Genomic DNA, 23,394 nt, shown 5'->3' on the forward strand with positions numbered 1-23,394 from the left:
CCAGTTCAGTCCAAGTCACCTGGCTTGCATATCTCATGGTTCTGTGTGGCCAATTGTCACTCCAGTAGTCTTGGTTACCTTGGCTTTGGTCTAGTTGACTAGGTCCTCGGACAGTATCTTTCTACTTTATCAAGCGTCTCCTTTTCTGCATGTAGGCTCCCTCCAGGCTTTTGGGGCGAAGGGGAGATGAATTCAAAGTGCTGGCTTTGGAGTTTGAGATATTGGATAAGAAGGCGGAGAATACATCTGGATGAACAAACATCCCTTCCTTACAAACATTAGCTGGCATGTTTAAAGCTTACATACAGTGGATAAAGCTAATATTTGTATGTGTTCTATAGTGTCTGCTCTACACATTTAGGTCAAGTGTTGTCGTGCATATTTCGACTGTAATAAAAGTATGCTTAGTTTGTATTGAGGCTGGGAACTTAACTTTCGTTTTACTTGGTATTTAAATAAATAACTCCTCTGTAAATCAATTCTATAAAGAATATATTTAAAAGTTGGATCAGTGTTGTATTTAGTTGTGCATACAAATACTGCTTTAAACTCCAACTTTCTGAGAGTATGTGATTTTTTTTTTTCTTCAATATCTGCTCCACTCCACAGGCTGGGAATTACACATTCAATAGAGCAAAGTTGCTGAACGTGGGCTTCAAAGAAGTAATGAAGGAGGAAGACTGGGATTGTATGTTCTTTCATGACGTAGACCTTATTCCAGAGGATGACCGCAATATCTACACATGCGACAAGTTTCCCAAGCATGCTTCTATTGCCATGGACAAATTTTTATACAAGTAAATTGTTTTGTAATTTTTTTAAATGTAAAATATTTTAATGACTTTACTCCAACTTAACCTGCACAGTTTCATCCCATTTCAAGAAAAGTTGTCAAAGTCTGATCTATCATAAAATGGTCTCTAAGCTGGTGGAACTGAGCGAGAGTTTTGGGAGCATGTGATAATCATTTTCTAGAGATCATACACACATCTTCTGTAAGTTTGTGCAGTTTGCTAGTTTGTTCTTTTAAAAAATGTGACTCGAAGCTTTGTTCTCAGTTACGGGATCCTCAGTGTATAATAACCTGCGGAATAATTAATTACTGTGGGTTCAGCTGTGTCCCAGAGCACAGAAAACTAAAAAATTATGCAGCGGGACTTTTGTTTTATTGCAGAGTGCTGTGCAAAGGTACACTGCCCCTTTTAAGCAATGCAGTACCTACATTGCTTCACTCCAGCCAGTTCCATCATCTCTCTTAACCACTCAGCCACAGAGTATCCTGTTTGGGCATCTTTAATTTCGTGTGCTACAAAATCTTATGTATGGTGGTCTCTGGAGTTGGTGATATTCATTTCTCTGTCACGCCATTTGCTGAAGTTTTCAATTAAGTTATTATGCTTAAAAAGTGAATGTTTAGCCTAAAGGCTCTGTTTAGTTTTCCTGTGCTATTTGAAAATTATTCAAGCATGTTCATCTATGAAAGGTAAACACGTTGGAGTACTGCAGTTTCCAGTAAGTAACTGTTTGTAGCATGTGTTGCGGTAGATGCACATGCTCTGCATAAGAGATTGGAGGAATTGGGCGTTGTAGGCAGGGCGCAAGACTGGCTGCACTCTTATCTTTCTAATAGGCAGTAGGCAGTGACTATGTTGCCATTCATCTCCCAGAACAGAGATGTTAAACATGGGGTCCCACAGGGCTCGGCCATCAGCCCTATTTTGTTTAATCTATATCTTCGCCCTCTCATTGTTTTAATAAAATCATTCGGCATTGATGTCATTAACTATGCCGATGATACTCAGCTTGTCTTCACTGTTGAAGGCAACAATGCAGTGTCTCTGGAAAAATTCCACAATTGTTTGCACAGAACGGCAGAATGGCTGAAAGAGAATTCTGTACAATTTAATGGGGAAAAAACTGAAGTCCTGTGCTGTACCGCAGGTAGAATTCAGCATCCTCTCCGAGCAGATTTCTGGCCAGATTCGGCTAATAATTCCTTAGTGCCCGCTAATACAGTGCCTAATTTAGGAGTGTTGCTGGATAGCAACTTACAACTGGATTCTCAGGTGAATAAAACAGTGAATATTTGTCTATCTCTGCTTCGAGCTCTTCAGAAGATACTCACGTTTTTACCCACTCTGGTTAAACCTCAAGTGGTACAGAGCATTGTTCTAAGCAGAATGGATTACTGTAATGCACTCCTTTTGGGTGCCCCAGCGTCTTTGACAAAGAAGTTACTAAGAGTACAGACTATGGCAGCTAAGTTGGCATTAAATTGACTATATGGAGCCTCTGCCTCTTTGGCCCTAAAGGACCTACATTGGCTGCCCGTTGTGCAAAGAGTTTAATTTAAGGCACTTTGTGTTGTCTACAGGGCATTACACAACATTGGGCCTAAAGTACCACAAAGGAAGTTTGTATGGTACTCTCCTGTTAGATTCCTGCGCTCTTCTTCTGCAAATCTGGTCTGTGTTCCCCATGTTAATAAAGCTCGAATGGGGAGCAGATCTTCCAGTTTTACAGCTTCCAGACTTTGGAATGCACTACCTCCTGAGCTCAGACAACCGAACACCTTGTCACGCTTCAGGAAGGAATTGAAAACCAGACTGTTCCCTAGAGACTAGACTTTTGCCTATCTCAGTTCTGATATCCGCTGATTAGTAATCTAAGCGCCAGGAAACCCTTGGGGTGACAGCCGCGCTATACAAGTGCACTTTACATTACATTACATACTTCTGCCATCTAATGTTGGGTTCAAAAGTTTATAATGTTTTTTTTTTAAAGACGTTTTTTGAGTCACAAGATATAGATTGACTCCTCCCTTTCCTGGCAATGCACATGGGCACCAACTATATGTTAAATTGTTTTTTTTTCTCCGTCATCTGGTTCAGACATGCACGGCCAGGGCTCCAAACGCAGTGCATTCTGTTTGGACCCAACCAGATTTGGGATAAACAGCTTTCACTACCTTTCCTTTGGGATGACATCTTCTGGAGACCAATCCGCCATTGACTTATGAGCCACCAGGGCCTAGGCATTCTTCAGGATCTCCTATCTCTCTTCAGCTTTCTGGTAAATAATGTCCTTAGGGTGATACAGCAGACGTCCATCACAAACTGTCCTCGGTGTTGCACAAAGTTTCCGTGCACCAGCCAGTACCAGATGTATAATCTATTCCTATCCTCTTACTATGACAACACCGCGTGAAAGACCTGCTGATCATCTGTTTGATGAAAACATGTCTGTATTGACGGGAGAGATAGTGAGCACACCAAAAAATGCAGCAACAGGCTTCTGACAGCACCCTGACATTTCTGGGGAATATCCTTCCTCCAATGTTGAAGAGAGGGGGTGGGCCCTTTGGGCATTCTGCCCCTCACCCATCCTCTACCCCAAAGGCCAGCTTCTCCTCCACCCCAACTCCACGGCTTCCGGAGCGTGAGTATAACTAAAGCAAAAGCACACACTAGGTCTTCTAAGAGGCCTGGAGTCCAGGCAGAGCACTGCCCTAGAGGAGGTCTGAAGTCAAGCCCTTTATCAAAGACCCAGTCCTTCTGGACCCCACAGCTCTCCTGCCACTGGTCGGCACCAAGCCTCATTCCTCAGCCTGTACGGCTCTTAGACATGGGTGCCGGCCACACTTGGCCATCAAACATTAAGATACTTCACACACCTGTGGCTGAAAATCCTCTCAACCTCTGTGCTGAAGCCAGCCACTGCCTCGAAGTTGTCATTGGCGCTCAACACAAACTGATCCAAAGAGCTACTTCAGTGCCGAAGCCATCGGCATTGAAGACACTGTCAGAGTTGAAAACCCCATTGGTTCCCAAACCATTTGTGTATATGACTCCTTCCAGGGAGGGCTCGGACAGCTCTGGTCAACCAATCCTTGAAAAGCTTAAGGATGAGCTGGATACGAGACAAACCTTTCTCTTTATCCATCCCCGTACAGACAAGGTCGTCTCCCAAGCCTTCAGAGATTCTACCTTGGAAAAGGAAGCCCATCTATTAGGAGGAACTTGCTTCGGACCTCCCCCTACACCCACCTGCCCCGGGTTCCCAAGCATGAGAAACACAAGGGCAGCACATTAGTCCTATGCTGTATGTGTATCCACCACCTCTATTTACTGCCTACAAACTCTCCAGAGGTTTCCTCTCCCTCTAGACCAGGCAGCCCCCTCTATCCCATTTACCCTGATTGTACTTCTTTAGATAGGGTGCCCATTGATGATCTGTTGGACAACTACGATTCTGGTCACTATGGGGATCTTAACCTGGATGTTGTTCAGTTAAGCCGTTCTCTTCAGACTGCATAAACACATATCACAAGTTCATACTAAGGGCTGCAGCTTTCCAGAAAGTGGATATGCATGTCCTGCACAACGACAATGATTTCTTTGTGAATAACTGTTTAATTCAGAGAGGATAATCCAGTTCCTTCCTGTGGCTAAGAGAATGTTAACATCTGCCACAGACCCCTTTAACCCCTTCGATGCGAGTGACGTAGCGGTTCCGTCATGCGCGTCGGTTGCGCTGTGCGCATGACGGAACCGCTCCGTCACGGCCCCGCCCGTGCACGGAACCTTCAGCACGGCGCGGTAATCCGCGCCGCGCTGAAGGGGTTAAAGAGCCAGTCAAGGCCAGGGTAGTAATACTTGGGGGTTGTCAAAAAATATAAGTCCTCCCCCAAAGAACCAGTTTACATCAGGGAGCCAGTTTCAGGGCCATATTGGCCGTATGGGCCATCGAACGTTTGCTGAAATGCTGCCCAAGGCTTCACAGGTCACAGTACCACTCTATAGGCACTTACGTGCATCCTGGGTGAGCTAGTCAGTTGGGATGAAAGGCTGTGTGCTCCCTCCCCCTGGTGTTTAAAAGGCTACCTTGAGCCAGGGAGCTCTACATTCCACTCCGTTCATAAACACTGCAGTATCAGCCTCCAAGCCGCATTAGCTTGCCACTAGCGGCACACTACCACCCTGTGGGATTCAGGATAAGACATTTTCTCTTAGTTTTTAAACAATTCCCTCCAGCAGATGGATCCTCCAGATCATACAGCAAGGTCACACCCTGCCATTCCTTTCTAGCGTGTCTCCATTTATTCCCACATCAGAGAGACTTTCTATTTCCTATTTTAGATCTTCACCCTCTGATGCCTTCCTATGGAAGGACCAATTCAAAATCCTCACAATGGCCCAAGTTGTCTGCTCTGGATCTCGGCAACTGGATAGTTTCCTTAAACCTGCAGGATGTTTACTTTTGTGTGCCTGTCCAGCAGACATTACCCGTGAATCGAGGCCGGCCAGGAACATTTTCAGTTTGCTGTGGGCCTCTTTGGCCTTACAAGCTCCCCTCAGTGTTCCCAGGACTGATGGTGGTGGTCGCAGAGCATATTTTGATTTTGGGGTTAACAATTTTGTCCTAGCTACACCACTGTCACAAGTCTGACTTCAGCAGCCAGTTGTAGAGCACCTCCAAATATCGCTGGTTTCTCCACCAACAAAACGAAGCTGCACACAACCGAGTTACTGAAGTCATTCTGGATAAGGTACTGTATTGCATCTTAACCCTGCCACAAGTCTAGTACATTCAGACTATAAGCCTGGTGTTTCTGCCTCAGTCCTTGTTCTCTGTGAGAGCAGCTCTGAAGCTTCTTAGCCTATTGTCCTTCATCCTTTTTGTCCACTTACCCAGATGGCATATGTGGGCTCTGAAGTGGTATTTGAAGACTTAGTGGGCCTAGCTCCAAAGAAACATGTCTGTTGTCCTGCAGGACTCTAAGACTGCATAACATCTGCAGTAGTAGCACTCAACTGCAACCTCTGGAGTTGGCTGGAGCGTCCGGGCAATTCCCTTACCGTAAACCAACTGGCGGTATCATTAAATGCCAAGGTGGCACCTGGCGGATCACAAATGAACGTTACATCCCGAGGTGGTGTAGGGCAACTTAGAGTATCTTCCAACAGTGGGGAGAACCCTGACTAGATCTGTTCACTACAGTCTAATGCTCAGTGTTGTTACTAAGAACACTCTCTAGGAGACTCATTCAGGCTAGAGTGGATCATAGGACTCCTGTATGCCAAGTTTTGAAGAGGATCAGGAGCGGCTGGGTTCAAGTAATCCTAGTAGCTCCGGATTGGGCCAGGAGAGTGCAGTACCCGTGTCATTACAATCACTTCAGATCATTACGAGTCTCTCTTGGTTCAGCAACTCAACACCATTTCTGCCCCATGACCCGTGTGGCCTTTTTGCGAAAAGTTATGCCAGGGCAGAGAAAGGTAAGGCTGTGGAGAAAAGAACTCTGCCACCGGTTACGTACTGGCCAAGAAGTAGCTTCAAGAAGTCTTGAGGGTTCCTTCCACCAGATGGAGGCTGCTACCGCGACAAATTGAGTGCCTTTTCTAGACAGGAAACAGCCTATACAATGCGGTCATTACCACGGAATACCATAACCATGCCTTTACCACACGTTTTTGCCACACGTACACCTTTACCATGCATACCTTTACAACAAAAATAGAAGTATATCGCAGGTTAGTGAAGCAAAGAGATGTATATATATTCAATGAAAGAAAAAAAAACAAAGGTTACAGGGACATTATAGTTAGGCTTAGATTTAACTTGTACAAAACCAGGGAAATTCAGCAGTTCTAGTTACCTGAGCTAACTATAACTTGCGCCCCTGCAATGCATGGCTTATGACCTCACATATTACATTACTGATATCATCCACGGAACAACTCACCCACTCTCTCCCCTATACAACCTCCCTTAAACCCACTCACACAACCACTCACCATACCCATTCACAGACCCATACATGTACTCACACAACCACTCACTCATACATAGAGCCATTGACACACCCACTCACACAGCTACTCACAATCACTCACTCATAAAACCAGTCACTCTCCAATATAGCCAATCCTACAGCCACACGCTCACTAATTTAGCCACTCATACAGCCACTCACGCCCATATGGCCGCTCAACACAGCCCCTCACCCATACAACTCCTCATTCACACACCTACACAACTAGTTACATACCCATGCATACATCCATACAATCATTCACACATCCGCTCACTCTCCAATACAGCCACTCAAACACCAACTCACTTAACCACCAACTCCCTTAACCAAACACTCACTCACCCATCCATATAGCCACACACGTAGTCACTCACTCATACAGCCATTTAAACACCCACCTACCCACTCACCATTACAATCACTCTCATCCACCCATACAAGCACGCACAGGTGTACTCACTTACCCATACAGCCACTCACATAGACACTCGCTCTCTAATACAGTCACTCACTCACCAATGCAGCCAGTCACACAGCTACTCCCAAACCCATACAGCTACTCACGCACACACTTATTTACCCATACAGCCACCCACTCACACACCTATACGGTTACTCAGGAATCCACTCACACACAAATGCACACAAACAGCCACTCACATAATATATGTTTGAAATAATCACTCAGTAGTACACAAAGTATAGTAATTTAACTTTTGTAGTACCTTAGTGTTCGAGGCATGTGGGCTGCTGAATTCATCTGTGCATAGATCGCCGCCTAGTGTTGGGTCCGGATGTTTGCACGTTGTTGTCCTGGAAGAGTCTTCGAAGTATCCTGGGATAGGTGACTCCTCCCCTGGACTACAGTGCGCATGGGCATCCTCTCCATCCTCAGATTGTTTTTTTCCGCCATTGGGTTCGGATGTGCTTATCTTGACTCAAGTTAGGAAAAACTTTTTCCAGGCCAAAAGGCCTTTAGTTCGCGTCGGTACTGTTCCCGATCGGTATCGATAGTATCTTTGTTAGTTTACTAACTCCAAGAACAACTTTTTCGCATCTTACCCGACCATCGACCCGACACCGACGATGGAATCGAGGACACCATTCAAGCGGTGTCCTGTATGCAATGTGAAATATCCCCATGTCGACGTCCACCCGGTGTGCAACAAATGCCTTTCACCGGATCACGACGAGTCCACATGTATGGCCTGTGCCCGATTCCGATCCAAGAAGACTCTCCGGAATCGACGAGCAGAGAGACTCGAAGCGCAGCAAGCGGCACCGGCCCGACCAACATCTTCAGCGCTGAGGACGAAGATGTCGAAGACGTGGAGAACCTACCCTCCAACCCCGCTTCCGAACACGACTCCGTATCGGAAGACATCGAAGAACGACTCTTTCACAGAGATGAAGCCGACACCGAGGTAGGAGACTACGATGAGGCCTTAGGGGCCGAAGAGAGTAGCTCCGGTGACGAGCAAGGCCTACCCGGACAGACTGAGGATATCCCAGTGCGCCAGTCTATGGCTTCGGTCGATGGATCGCCTTCGGGCCTTACCCAAGACCTATCCCGCAGTTCTTCGGCCCCGCCCTCTGGCCCGGCCTCGGACATTCAGCGGCAGCCATTACTACCCAAAACGGCTGGTTTCCCTTCTTCGAAACCGAAACCAAAAGCTGTATTGGTTCATCAAAAACCGAAACCAAAAGTGACGCTGGTCGGATCGAAGCCCACCACACCTTCGACGCCAGCCAAACCCGTCGGCACCGACCGCACCAAACGAGACTTCGGTGCCGAGCTTGCAGCAGCCGACGTCGGCGCCGACACACGGAAAAAGACCTTCGGTGCCGCCAAACCTACTCGGCTCCCGGCACCGAAACAATCGGCTCCGGCCACAAAGGACAAACTGGCTGCTGCGTCTCAAACCGCTTCGACAGCACCACCAAAGGCCCAATCATCGACGGCGTCGACGGCTACTACCGCTCCTCGACTCGATGACCCAGTGGCGCCGAAGTAGTCCACGCCCGCCTCTACAGAACCGGTCGGCGCCAAAGAACCGATGGCGCTCCAGGTGCGGCCAGTTGCTGCGTCCTTGCAACGCATCAAACACAAGGCAGTCCTCCAGGACACATCAGGCTCCGAGCCGATAAAAGCTCCACCAGCCTCTCCGGCACCGGCCAACATCACTTTTGGCCTACCGCCGTCCACGGCCCCAAAACTGTTCCAAATCAGAACACGTGTCACCCACACCACGATCACGCCTGCCGAACGCTCTCCTGCAGAGACGTCACCATCACACATCATCGACGCCGACACCGGCAGAATGATGCTCCACAAGAGGAGAATAACCTCCGAGCCAGCTTTGGACTCCTACCGGATCCCGCTTAAGAAAAAGCTGCCAGTGGCTTCGGAACCAGTTCTTTACGAACCTCTCCATTCCTCTTACCAAGATCCACAGTCCTTCTCTCCCACACACTCCGAAACAGACGTTTTGGAGGACTACATAAGTGACCACGTCCCCTACCCCGGAGAGATGGACCCTGAAGGCCAACAGGACCCTGACCAAGCTTGGGATGACCCTGTAGACCCGGGTGCACCTATGGATACACAGGACCCGCAACTATATGGAGCGAAAACATCTCCCACAGAGGACACTGCCGCATTCAACGCCCTCATTGAACGTGCTGCGGCCAATCATGGTGTGCAACTCCACTCTGACACCGTCGAGGACGACTTTCTCATGGATACTTTCGCATCCTCAGAAAGGAATATAAAAACTCTACCCATGTTGAAAGGTGTCCTCAAACCAGCAAAGGACATCTTCAAAGAACCCACCAGGGCAAGAGTAATAAACCCCAGGATCGACAAGAAATACAGGTCGGCGCCTGGGGACCCTACCTACATTAGAGGCCAGTTACCTCTGGATTCCATAGTAGTTGCGAATGCTCGCAAACGGGCACACTCGCAAACGACAGGGGATGCTCCTCCCCCGGACAAAGAGACCAAGGTGCTAGAGACCTCCGGCAAACGGGTTGCGGCCCAAGCAGCTAACATATGGCGTATTGCCAATACTCAGGCGCTCCTCGCTCGCTACGATCGAGCACACTACGACACATTAGAAACATTACTCCAACATCTCCCTGACCAATTCAAAGAGGGAGCAGAGATCCTCATCAGGGAGGGACAACTCCTCACAAACGCATCCATTAAGTGTGCACTGGTTGCCGCAGATACAGCTGCCAGAGCCATAAATACTAGCGTCATGTTGCGACGACACGCCTGGTTACGAATCTCCGGATTCAAACCTGAGGTACAAAATAACATCCTCAACCAGCCTGTCAACCCCGACTACTTATTCGGGCCAGAGGTTGACACCACCCTAGAGAAAATAAAAAAGGACACAGACACTGCAAAGTCCATGGGGGCTCTCCAAACGCAGTCCTTTCGGAGCGGCTCCTTTCGTCGCCCCGGAAATAGAGGAGCAGGTAGAGGACAGGGGTCACAGCAACCCTACAACAAGGGAAACACACAAAGTTCCTACGATAAAAACACCCGGAGTGGATATCGTGGCTCAAGCACAAAGGGCAGAGGACGCGGATACGGCAACACCAGGTCCTCCCCCAAGAACAAACAGTGACGCCCTCTCCCTTCCTCCCGACCATATAACACCTGTCGGGGGAAGGCTACAAAGGTTCCTGTCCACGTGGGACTCCATCACCACGGACAGGTGGGTCAAAGATATTGTCAAACACGGTTACTGCCTAGAATTAACCTCAACTCCATCCACAATACCTCCAAAGCACCGTCCTATGTCCTCAGAGCACTTAACGCTCTTACAGCAGGAAGTGCTAAGTATGCTACTAAAAGGCGCAATAGAGGTCGTACCCGTCCACGAGCAAGGTACGGGGGTGTACTCCCTGTACTTTTTAATACCAAAAAAGGACGGGTCACTCAGACCTATACTAGACCTGAGACCCCTCAACCGCTACATTCTCTCCGAGCATTTCCACATGCTCACCCTACAGCAAGTCCTCCCGCTGCTCAAGCAGGGAGACTTCCTGGCCACACTGGACCTCAAAGATGCGTATTTCCACATACCCATTCACCCCTCACACAGAAAATACCTCAGGTTCACTGTTCAGGGGCAGCACTACCAGTTCAAAGTCCTTCCCTTCGGCGTGACAACAGCACCCAGAGTTTTCACAAAGTGCCTAGCTACTGTGGCTGCACATCTACGGAGGCAGCACATACACGTCTACCCTTACTTGGACGACTGGCTTGTTCAAGCAAAGTCAGCCCAGCAATGTGCCAGCCACATGTCCCGCACCATTCACCTCCTTCACAGTCTGGGGTTCTCACTAAATTACCCAAAATCACATCTCCAACCCGCACACGTACAACAGTACCTAGGTGCGACCATAGACACTCTGGCGGCCACAGCTCAGCCAAATTTAGTGAGAATCAACAGCATGCAAATGCTGATTTCCAAGTTCAAACCACAACACTCCCTTCCCGCGCGAGTGTTCATGCAGTTGATAGGCATGATGGCCTCCTGCATTTTCATAGTCCCACACGCGAGACTACATATGCGCCCGCTTCAGGAGTGCTTAGCACGTCAATGGAATCAGGCTCACGGACAACTAAAAGACCTAGTGTTGGTGAGCGGTCGGGCATACACCTCTCTGCATTGGTGGAATCCACAAAACCTTTGCAAGGGCCGACCGTTCCAAGAGCCTGTTCCACAGATAATACTGACAGCGGACGCGTCTCTCCAGGGATGGGGAGCTCATGTACTCAACTACACAGTGCAGGGACTATGGACAACACAACAAAAGAAGATGCACATCAACCTTCTAGAACTGATGGCAATCTTCCTGGCTATGAAAGCATTCAAAGTACACTTGTGCAACAAAGTCGTGTTGATCCGGACGGACAACATGACCGCCATGTACTACATACAGAAGCAGGGAGGAACACACTCTACACAGTTGTCTCATCTGGCTCAGAGCATGTGGAAGTGGGCCATTCAGAGGAACATGTTTCTCATGGCGGAACACCTCCCCGGCAAGGACAACCAGATGGCGGATCTGCTCAGCAGACACAGCCACCAGATGCACGAGTGGGAGTTACACCCATCAGTACTCCAACCGTACTTCCAGCAATGGGGTCATCCAGAGATAGACCTATTCGCCACAAGCGAAAACGCAAAATGCCAAAGCTTTGCCGCCAGGTTCCCACATCCACAGTCGCAGGGCAATGCGATATGGATTAACTGGTCTGGCAGATTTGCGTATGCTTTTCCCCCAGCACCGTTGATACCGCTGGTGGCTCGCAAACTCAGACAACACTCACTGACACTCGTCCTGGTTGCTCCAACGTGGGCACGCCAGCCATGGTACACCACTTTTCTCGAACTTTCCGTGGTGCCGCATCAAAGGCTGCGGATCAAACCCGCGCATTTGACGCAGAACCATGGAGAGATTCAGCACCCAGATCCGCAACAGCTGAACCTGGCAATCTGGCTCCTGAAGTCCTAGAGTTTGGCTACCTAAACCTGCCACCTGACTGTATGGACATCATTAAGGAAGCTAGAAGACCCACTACCAGAGCTTGCTATGCAGCCAAATGGAAAAGGTTCGTCATTTATTGCAATAATAATGACATTAACCCGCTAGACGCATCTATCCAAAACATAATTTGTTACCTCTTACACCTATACCGATGCAATCTGGCGTACACCTCTATCCGTGTCCATTTGACCGCAATATCAGCCTATCTCCAGAACAGGCAGCATCTCTCTTTATTCAGAGTGCCTGCCATCAAAGCATTCTTGGAAGGACTCAAACGAGTAATTCCTCCAAGCCACCCACCGGCTCCGGTGTGGAACCTCAACTTGGTCCTCACACGCCTGATGGGTCCACCCTTTGAACCTCTACACTCATGTGAGATTCAATTCCTTACCTGGAAAGTAGCTTTCCTAGTAGCGATCACTTCTTTAAGAAGAGTTAGTGAACTCCAGGCACTAACCGTTCAAGAGCCATTTATACAGGTTCACGCCAACAGGGTCGTACTACGTACCAACCCCAAATTCATGCCCAAGGTGATATCGCAGTTCCACATGAATCAAACTATTGAACTGCCTGTTTTCTTTCAAAACCCACAAACTGTCGCAGAAAGAGCACTCCATACACTAGATGTGAAGAGAGCCCTCATGTACTATATCGATAGGACTAAGATCTTTAGGAAGACTAAACTACTTTTCGTTGCCTTTGCCCCACACCACAAAGGTAACGCTATCTCCAAAGCAGGTATAGCCAGATGGATCGTTAAATGTATTCAAATTTGCTATCAAAAGGCTAAACGCACATTAACGATTCCCCCACGAGCCCACTCAACACGTAAGTTAGGGGCCTCCATGGCTTTCCTGGGAAACATCCCTTTGCATGATATATGTAGAGCAGCCACATGGTCCACTACACACACATTTACCAAACACTATTGTGTAGATGTGCAATCAAAACAGCAGGCAGCTGTAGGACAGGCTGTTCTCAAAACTCTTTTTCAGACCGCTGCAGCTGGCACTGGTAGCCGCCGCTAATAGGAGGTACTGCTATGTATTCTATGCACAGATATGAATTCAGCAGCCCACATGCCTCGAACTGAATATGCTACTTACCAGTATGCATCTGTTCTTGGCATGTAGGGCTGCTGACATTCATATCGCCCTCCCTCCTCCCCGGCGCCTGTAGCAGCTGCAGCTCTCAGAATTACTGTAAGCATGGTCATCACTTTCTGTATCTACTCCATCACTGCCACAATGGCGAAAAACAATCTAAGGATGGAGAGGATGCCCATGCGCACTGTAGTCCAGGGGAGGAGTCACCTATCCCAGGATACTTCGAAGACTCTTCCAGGACAACAACGTGCAAACATCCGGACCCAACACTAGGCGGCGATCTATGCACAGATATGAATGTCAGCAGCCCTACATGCCAAGAACAGATGCATACTGGTAAGTAGCATATTCAATATATGTTTAAAACTCAAACTTTTAGAAAACACAATCACTGGATAATGCCATTAGTGACATCATGAGTGATGTAACATGTGAGGTCATTAGCACTGCATTGCAAGGGTGTAAGTTATAGTTCGCTCAGTTAACAATGACTGCTGAATCTCACTGATTTTGTACTAGCAAAATCTGAGCCTAACTATAAATGTTCCAGTAACCGTTCTTTCTTTCAGTGAATTTCGAAGTGTTTTTTTACATTAAGTAAGATGCCTATTGCAGTGCACAGTGGTGTGGGAGGCTGAATGCGAGGACTGGCCTGGTATTGTGCTGCCACACCCAAGCTTGCTGCTCCTGCACCCCTCCTTGTAGCCACCCATTGGCCAAATCCATGACCCTGCTCCCTCATTACACCCGCGTATGGCCGTCCTGCCACTGCCCTTACCGCCTGTCGTTAACAATTAGCTTGCTGCCCCATTAACCTTCTCCCTACCCTCTGGTGTCCGTGACTATGCACAAGCCCACTCCCTCCTGCCCTGCATGGTCCGATGTGCTTGCTGCTTCTGCTCTCCTCCCCCGTACTCCAATGTCTGTGTGCATGCCCCTGCCCCCTCCTTTTTACCCACCATATTCCATGGACTTGCCGCCCTCCTATCTACTCTGAGTGTTCTGCTGAGCTGGTACAATCAGGATAGGGAAAGAGAAGATGTGATCCGACCGTCTTCCGGCTAATCATAAATAATCAAAGGGGGAGGGATCACTAGTTACTGGCACCAGGGTTCAAGTGGTTGTCTCTGGTATAGGTAAAAAACCCTCAATCACGTTAAACGTATGTCGGGGCGGTATATCTTGATTCTCCGCCGTTTAAATACGTGATAGCATCATCATTGGGTTGATTCCATGCATCCTCCACCCGGAGGGAACCACTGGGTTTTTCAGCAGTGATCAGGGAAAAAATGATAAAATAAAAAAGTGAAGAGTGCTCAAGTGAGTGATAAAAAAGGAGTTATTCCTCATGCTACCTATAAAAAACTTTATTCTGATAGGTGCTGGGGAGACGTTAAAAAGAGATAAAGTTGCAGGTAGGATGAGTAATGGACCCTCTGCAACTTTAATCGTGGTGATTGGTCGACATGTTTCAGCTCATACATAGCCCAAAGGTCAGGGAGCTTTCTTCAGGACCACAGGTGAGTAATGTGAATTGAGGAAGTACATCAATTGGAAGTTCTAAGGTTGATTCAAATGAACTTCAAACAGGACTAATACCTATATACAGAGAAAAAAACCTTAATGAGGGTAGAAAAGGTGCCAAATGAAGTTTTTTAAAAGAAAGGGGGGGGAAATGTAAAAGCAAATATAAATGGCAAATCTTTATATACTTATTGGCATACATTTTGATCTGCAAGTGAGGTTGCGAACCATCGCTCTTACTTAAGAGAGTAAACAGCAAAGTCCCTAGGAGACAACGACTGGTGAGAGAAAATTCAAACATATAACAATTCATCAGACATACATGTAGAATAAATATATGCAGCGGAGGTGGTGAAGACTGCTCGTAATGTACGTGTGTTCAATTCGCAGGTAAATTGTTTAGCCATACCTATTGGGAGTTAGAGGTTCCTTAGGTCTAACGTTTGTAATTATAGACATGCGAAAGAATTTATAATCAAGTAAGGTGTGCTATTTGAAGACAAGTATCAATAATACCTCTAATATGGAATTAGCGTGCAATATTCACTGTTAAATACCTGAATGTTTCAAAGTACGAACTCCGTACGAAGATACAAGGCTGCGTAAATACTAGACAATGAAAGAGAGGAAAAGAAAAACAAACATTACAAGGGGAAACCCCAGGTTAACGTTACGTGTCTTCCAAAGGCTGCAGAGGTGGAGGTCTCCATACCGCATGGTCCGCTACGACTTGTGCTGACTCTAGTTTCCTGTGTGAGTACGTAGGCATAGGGGTGTGTCTTAAATAGTTGGTAGCGTAGAGACAGTGAAAGGACTAGAGAGGGCCGGTTTGTAGCCTTGAAAACTTTATTCAATTGTTGTCTACGGTTGCCGTGAACAGAGTACCAATCAGCGTATCAGTTTTATTCCGTCTGCTGCGTGGTTTCGGAAGAAGTTTCTTAAGAGATAAAGCGGCAACGTTGTTTCAATGCCAAATGTAGTTACCAAGAGCGGATGTGACCTAAATAGTTACTAATATAAAAGGGCCATCGTTTGGGGAACCTTGTTTACCATGAATAGAGTGTAAGCTCTGAGTAGCGCATATGTTTCATTTCGTCTGTTGCTTGCTTTTTTGCGCTGTGTCTTGACAGATAAGGAAGGCACAGTTGATGGTAATACGATGATACAAAAGAGTTGAAGTGCCAATGGGGAGCTCGAAAGGGTCATATGAGGGAGACAGTTGTGGCTGGTGGAAATCTCCGTTATACGCTCAACCATGGGATATCATCATTCAGTCCTATGATGTTAGTCTTGAGTCGATGAACCCAACGCTGTTCTTTCTGGAAGAGTAATTTTTCTGCATTTGATGTTTTTAGTACCAGTGTTTCAAGGACTATCCAGCTCAGCTCATTGACTGTGTGTGGATGTTCAATGTAGTGCGAGCTCAATTTGGTTGTTCCTCTACCGCATTTGATGTTGCTGCGATGTTCGCATATTCTTTGCTTAATCTTCCGGCAGGTCATTCCAATGTATCGGAGATGACATGGGCATGTAATCATGTAGATTACATGTGTCGTGTTACAATTAGAATGTTGTCTCATCGTCCAGGTCAGTTTAGGTGATAGGATCACACTCTTAGTGATTGTAGTCAGGGAACATACAGAGCAATTGCCACATGGAAAGTGGCCCGTTACTGGGGGAAGGGACCACAGGGTGCTCTGACTTGAATTTGGTTTCACGTCAGGAGGACGAGTGTGTACCAGGATATCTTTGTAGTTTCGAGTTCGTCTATTGGCAAACATGGGTTTTGGCCAAGTCAGATTTCCAGATGTAATGATGCGCCAATTTTTGTTGATAATTTTCTTTACAGAGTTTGTAACAGGACTGTAGGTGGTGACACACGTCAGTTTTTCTGTAGATTTTATTTGTGGTGTCGGTTCCAAGAGGCTTTCTCTAGGCTGGTTCCGGGCTCGTTTCTGACATTTTTTGATAATCTTTTCTGGATAGTTCCTTTTCTTGAGTTTGTTTGAAAGGTCTTGAGCTTGTTGTTTATACTCACTTAGTTCACTACAATTCCTTTTGAGGCGAAGGAATTGGCTATAAGGCAAATTCTCTCGTAGTGGGCGCGGATGGAAGCTGTTGAAAGAGAGCAGGCTATTCTTAGCTGTTGTCTTAAAGAAAGTCTTAGTTTTAATGGTGTCATTTTCAATGTAGATGGTAAGGTCTAGGAAGTCCAAGTGATCATTATGTGCCTCCAAGGTAAACCTTAGACAAGGGTCTTGGATGTTCATCCAGTCGTGAAATGTTTGTAGATCGGTTTTGGTACCTTCCCAGAGCATGATGACATCATCTATATACCTTTTCCAGAAAAGGATTCTTGGAAGGAAGGGATTGGTGTCATTAAGGATGTATGTACTCTCAAAATTGCTCACGTAGAGCCCTGCCACACTGGGAGCAAAGGTACTTCCCATGGAAGTACCGTGGCATTGTTGGTATAGAGTATCCTCGTATTCAAAAAAGTTCTCAGTTAGGGCCAGTCTGCAGCATTCTAGGACGAAGTGTCTTGGCGTATGGTGTGGCCATTCGTCTTGAAACAGTAGATCTTCTAGAGTGTCTAAGGTGGCTTGCTGAGGTAGGCTCGTATAAAGACTCTCAATATCGAGTCTTCACTTTTTTATTTTATCATTTTTTCCCTGATCACTGCTGAAAAACCCAGTGGTTCCCTCCGGGTGGAGGATGCATGGAATCAACCCAATGATGATGCTATCACGTATTTAAACGGCGGAGAATCAAGATATACCGCCCCGACATACGTTTAACGTGATTGAGGGTTTTTTACCTATACCAGAGACAACCACTTGAACCCTGGTGCCAGTAACTAGTGATCCCTGTCATCATGCTCTGGGAAGGTACCAAAACCGATCTACAAACATTTCACGACTGGATGAACATCCAAGACCCTTGTCTAAGGTTTACCTTGGAGGCACATAATGATCACTTGGACTTCCTAGACCTTACCATCTACATTGAAAATGACACCATTAAAACTAAGACTTTCTTTAAGACAACAGCTAAGAATAGCCTGCTCTCTTTCAACAGCTTCCATCCGCGCCCACTACGAGAGAATTTGCCTTATAGCCAATTCCTTCGCCTCAAAAGGAATTGTAGTGAACTAAGTGAGTATAAACAACAAGCTCAAGACCTTTCAAACAAACTCAAGAAAAGGAACTATCCAGAAAAGATTATCAAAAAATGTCAGAAACGAGCCCGGAACCAGCCTAGAGAAAGCCTCTTGGAACCGACACCACAAATAAAATCTACAGAAAAACTGACGTGTGTCACCACCTACAGTCCTGTTACAAACTCTGTAAAGAAAATTATCAACAAAAATTGGCGCATCATTACATCTGGAAATCTGACTTGGCCAAAACCCATGTTTGCCAATAGACGAACTCGAAACTACAAAGATATCCTGGTACACACTCGTCCTCCTGACGTGAAACCAAATTCAAGTCAGAGCACCCTGTGGTCCCTTCCCCCAGTAACGGGCCACTTTCCATGTGGCAATTGCTCTGTATGTTCCCTGACTACAATCACTAAGAGTGTGATCCTATCACCTAAACTGACCTGGACGATGAGACAACATTCTAATTGTAACACGACACATGTAATCTACATGATTACATGCCCATGTCATCTCCGATACATTGGAATGACCTGCCGGAAGATTAAGCAAAGAATATGCGAACATCGCAGCAACATCAAATGCGGTAGAGGAACAACCAAATTGAGCTCGCACTACATTGAACATCCACACACAGTCAATGAGCTGAGCTGGATAGTCCTTGAAACACTGGTACTAAAAACATCAAATGCAGAAAAATTACTCTTCCAGAAAGAACAGCGTTGGGTTCATCGACTCAAGACTAACATCATAGGACTGAATGATGATATCCCATGGTTGAGCGTATAACGGAGATTTCCACCAGCCACAACTGTCTCCCTCATATGACCCTTTCGAGCTCCCCATTGGCACTTCAACTCTTTTGTATCATCGTATTACCATCAACTGTGCCTTCCTTATCTGTCAAGACACAGCGCAAAAAAGCAAGCAACAGACGAAATGAAACATATGCGCTACTCAGAGCTTACACTCTATTCATGGTAAACAAGGTTCCCCAAACGATGGCCCTTTTATATTAGTAACTATTTAGGTCACATCCGCTCTTGGTAACTACATTTGGCATTGAAACAACGTTGCCGCTTTATCTCTTAAGAAACTTCTTCCGAAACCACGCAGCAGACGGAATAAAACTGATACGCTGATTGGTACTCTGTTCACGGCAACCGTAGACAACAATTGAATAAAGTTTTCAAGGCTACAAACCGGCCCTCTCTAGTCCTTTCACTGTCTCTACGCTACCAACTATTTAAGACACACCCCTATGCCTACGTACTCACACAGGAGACTAGAGTCAGCACAAGTCGTAGCGGACCATGCGGTATGGAGACCTCCACCTCTGCAGCCTTTGGAAGACACGTAACGTTAACCTGGGGTTTCCCCTTGTAATGTTTGTTTTTCTTTTCCTCTCTTTCATTGTCTAGTATTTACGCAGCCTTGTATCTTCGTACGGAGTTCGTACTTTGAAACATTCAGGTATTTAACAGTGAATATTGCACGCTAATTCCATATTAGAGGTATTATTGATACTTGTCTTCAAATAGCACACCTTACTTGATTATAAATTCTTTCGCATGTCTATAATTACAAACGTTAGACCTAAGGAACCTCTAACTCCCAATAGGTATGGCTAAACAATTTACCTGCGAATTGAACACACGTACATTACGAGCAGTCTTCACCACCTCCGCTGCATATATTTATTCTACATGTATGTCTGATGAATTGTTATATGTTTGAATTTTCTCTCACCAGTCGTTGTCTCCTAGGGACTTTGCTGTTTACTCTCTTAAGTAAGAGCGATGGTTCGCAACCTCACTTGCAGATCAAAATGTATGCCAATAAGTATATAAAGATTTGCCATTTATATTTGCTTTTACATTTCCCCCCCCTTTCTTTTAAAAAACTTCATTTGGCACCTTTTCTACCCTCATTAAGGTTTTTTTCTCTGTATATAGGTATTAGTCCTGTTTGAAGTTCATTTGAATCAACCTTAGAACTTCCAATTGATGTACTTCCTCAATTCACATTACTCACCTGTGGTCCTGAAGAAAGCTCCCTGACCTTTGGGCTATGTATGAGCTGAAACATGTCGACCAATCACCACGATTAAAGTTGCAGAGGGTCCATTACTCATCCTACCTGCAACTTTATCTCTTTTTAACGTCTCCCCAGCACCTATCAGAATAAAGTTTTTTATAGGTAGCATGAGGAATAACTCCTTTTTTATCACTCACTTGAGCACTCTTCACTTTTTTATTTTATCATTTTTTCCCTGATCACTGCTGAAAAACCCAGTGGTTCCCTCCGGGTGGAGGATGCATGGAATCAACCCAATGATGATGCTATCACGTATTTAAACGGCGGAGAATCAAGATATACCGCCCCGACATACGTTTAACGTGATTGAGGGTTTTTTACCTATACCAGAGACAACCACTTGAACCCTGGTGCCAGTAACTAGTGATCCCTCCCCCTTTGATTATTTATGTTCTGCTGAGCTGCCACTGCCCCGTCTACCTTCCTAGCATGGTCAGATGGCTGCCACCTGTCTGAGTTCCATATGCACCTATCCCCTCTCTCCTGTCCTCCATGGTACATTTTGCTGCCACTCCCTTCTGCCCACTATGATCTGTTGTGCTGCTACTGCTCCTCCTGCCTGCCCTGTGTGGTTTGTTGGGAACCCCCTGCCCTCTTTTCTCTCTGTCCAGGCCCTACCCCCTCCCTTCTGTTCTCCATGGTCCTTTTTACATGCCCCTGCCCCCTCCCTCTTGCCCACCATGGCCGTTGTGCTGCCACCAACCCTCCCGCTTGCCATGCATGGTCTTCTGTGCTGCCATAGTGCCTCCCACCTACCCTGAGTAGGCAGCTTGCTGCCCCTGATGCCCCCCCCCTTACCTTCCTCTGTTGCCTGTGTGTATGCCATTATTCTCACTGTGGCCCTCTATGGTGTGTTCTTTCAGTGCCCATCCTTCCTGCCCTCCATGGTTGGCTTGCTGCTCCTGCCTTGCCCCCCTGCCCTCCGTTTTCCATGTGCAGACCCCTATCCTCCGCCTTCCTCCCTTGTCTGGTCCGTTGTTGTGCCCCTGTCCCTTCCCTCCCGCTCTTCATGGTCCATTATGCTGCAACTTCACCTCCTGTCTATCCAGTATGGTCAGCTTGCTGCCCTTTACTCGTTCTACTCTGGCCCTGTCTCCTCCGTATTGGTTTCCATGATCCCTTGTGCTGCATTGCTGTCCCGTTTGCCCTGTGTGGTGTATTGTGCTGCTGCAACCCCTTATGCCTACCCTGTAAGGTCAGCCATGTCCCTCCTGCGCTCTGATATTGGTCCCAAGATCACTAGCAAGGCTACCTGGTTGAAGTGTTGGCAGCCAATCTGATCCCACCATGAGATCTGTGCTCAGTTTCCACCCAGATCTACACATTTGTTTTTCATTTAATATCTCCGAAACTACTGAATGGATTCACACCATATAACAAAGTGTGATCTCTGGTACAAAATCTCCCTATCTGCTGAAATTGGTGTAATTCCATCCAGTGGTTTGGGCTGCAGGATTGTCTAAACACTCAATGAGAAACACTTTTTTTACCCTGCCCCTTTCTCTGCTCCGCTTGGCGGATCACCCTGAAGCTTTCTATGCACCATAAGACCCAACTCGACACTTTGGGAACATTTGTGAAGATTCGTCCAACAGTGCCAATGTTATAGTCCAGTCAAATGCATTTCCTATGGAAACATGGCCCAAACTATAACTACCTACTGGTGACCTGTAGGGTAAGGGTATTGTATCAGTGGGTAAGGGTTTGGGTAAGGGTATTGGGAAGCAAGGGTATTTTTCGGGTTTAGGGGTGGGTAAGTGTTTTTATTAGCAAGGGTAATTTTAGGGTTTTTGGGTGGGTAAGAATATTTGGTAGCAAGGCTATTTTTAGGGTGTAGGTTGAAAGAGGGTATTTGGGTGGTAATGTTATTTTTAGGATTTAGGGTGGGTGAGGGTATTTGGGTTGCAAGGTTATTATTAGGGTTTAGGCTGAGTAAGTGTCTGGGTTGAAAAGGTCATTTTAGGGTCTCTGTTGGACGAGGATATTTGGGTGGCAATGTTGCTTTGAGTGTTTAGGGTGGGTGAGGGTATTTAGGTGGTTAGAATGTTTTTAGGGTTTATGGATGATTGAGTTTAGCGGTTGGAGGTTGATAAGAGGTGGGTCGGTAGGTAGATAGATAGATCACCTACTGGCGTTCACCAGTAGGTAGGCATGGTTAGGACCGTGTTTCCATAAGAAAAGTGTTTTTCAACTTGCCTATATCTTTATCGTTTGACAAATCTTCATGAAGTTTTCTGAGAAAGAGTGCCCCGTTAAATGTTGTTGTGCATGGTAAGTTTCAGGATGGTCTGTAAAGGAGGGGGAGGGGTTAGAAAAGTGAATTTCCCATGTTAATTCCCATAGGACATTTAGTCGAGGCTGCAGCCCAAAGCACTGGAAGGAATTAGACCAAATTTGACAGAAAGGGAAGGCCTGCTTACGCAGATCACGCTTTAAGTTAATTGGTGTGAATCCGTTCAACAGTTGTTTGGAAAACTAAGAAAATAATGATAGTGATATCTGTGGCAGCAGCAAATTCGAAACTATTTCTGGAGTAATCGTGAATGTGTGTGCCAAGAGGAATGCCGTGATTGGCTGGCCGGAACCTCAGCAGAAGTTGCAGCCGCCATTTTAGGAAACGAGACGCGGTCCTGGGGGGGAAAATTCCTCACGTGTCGTATAAGAGATCACGGTAGAGATACCCGGACCTCATTTGATATATAGGGGTGTTAATGAGACCAGCTGTGTGTTAAAAATGTTTTTTTCCTTGCGATATTCACAAAGTCGTCCCAACCGCCTGGACGCTGTGTAACGTCGCAACAAATTCGTGAATATAGGCAAAAATATTCATTCAGACATGCACTAGAGTCCTTAACCTAGTTGAAGTGGAGGTGCTCCATGTCTGGTGATTGGTTGTCCGAGCTGGTTGTGTATGATGGCGATGCCTCCTGGTCGGTTGATGCTGTCCTTGTGGATGATTTTGTAGCTTTCTGGGATGGCGATTGTGGTCTGGGGATGAGCTGGAGTTCATTCAGCTTTCTGTGAAGAAGGCGGCGTCGGGGGAGATGGAGTCAAGCAGGTCCCAGATCTCCACGGCATGTCGTTTGAGGGAGTGGGTGTTGAGTAGGGTGCATTTGCAG

General features: G+C 46.5%; 1 protein-coding gene across 5 annotated transcripts in view; it reads left to right on the plus strand.

Moving 5' to 3' along the window:
- Positions 1 to 23,394, plus strand: part of LOC146809277 (beta-1,4-galactosyltransferase 3-like) — a 233,667-nt gene that overhangs the window by 112,208 nt on the left and 98,065 nt on the right. For all 5 annotated transcript variants that reach the window (XM_085616089.1, XM_085616092.1, XM_085616091.1 and 2 more), the window contains exon 4: positions 610 to 797. In XM_085616089.1, the coding sequence (XP_085472215.1) occupies positions 610 to 797 (188 nt within the window). The remainder of the gene's footprint in view (positions 1 to 609; positions 798 to 23,394) is intronic.

Source organism: Triturus cristatus, chromosome 7 (genome assembly GCF_964204655.1).
Source record: "Triturus cristatus chromosome 7, aTriCri1.1, whole genome shotgun sequence".
Classification (NCBI taxonomy): domain Eukaryota; kingdom Metazoa; phylum Chordata; class Amphibia; order Caudata; family Salamandridae; genus Triturus; species Triturus cristatus.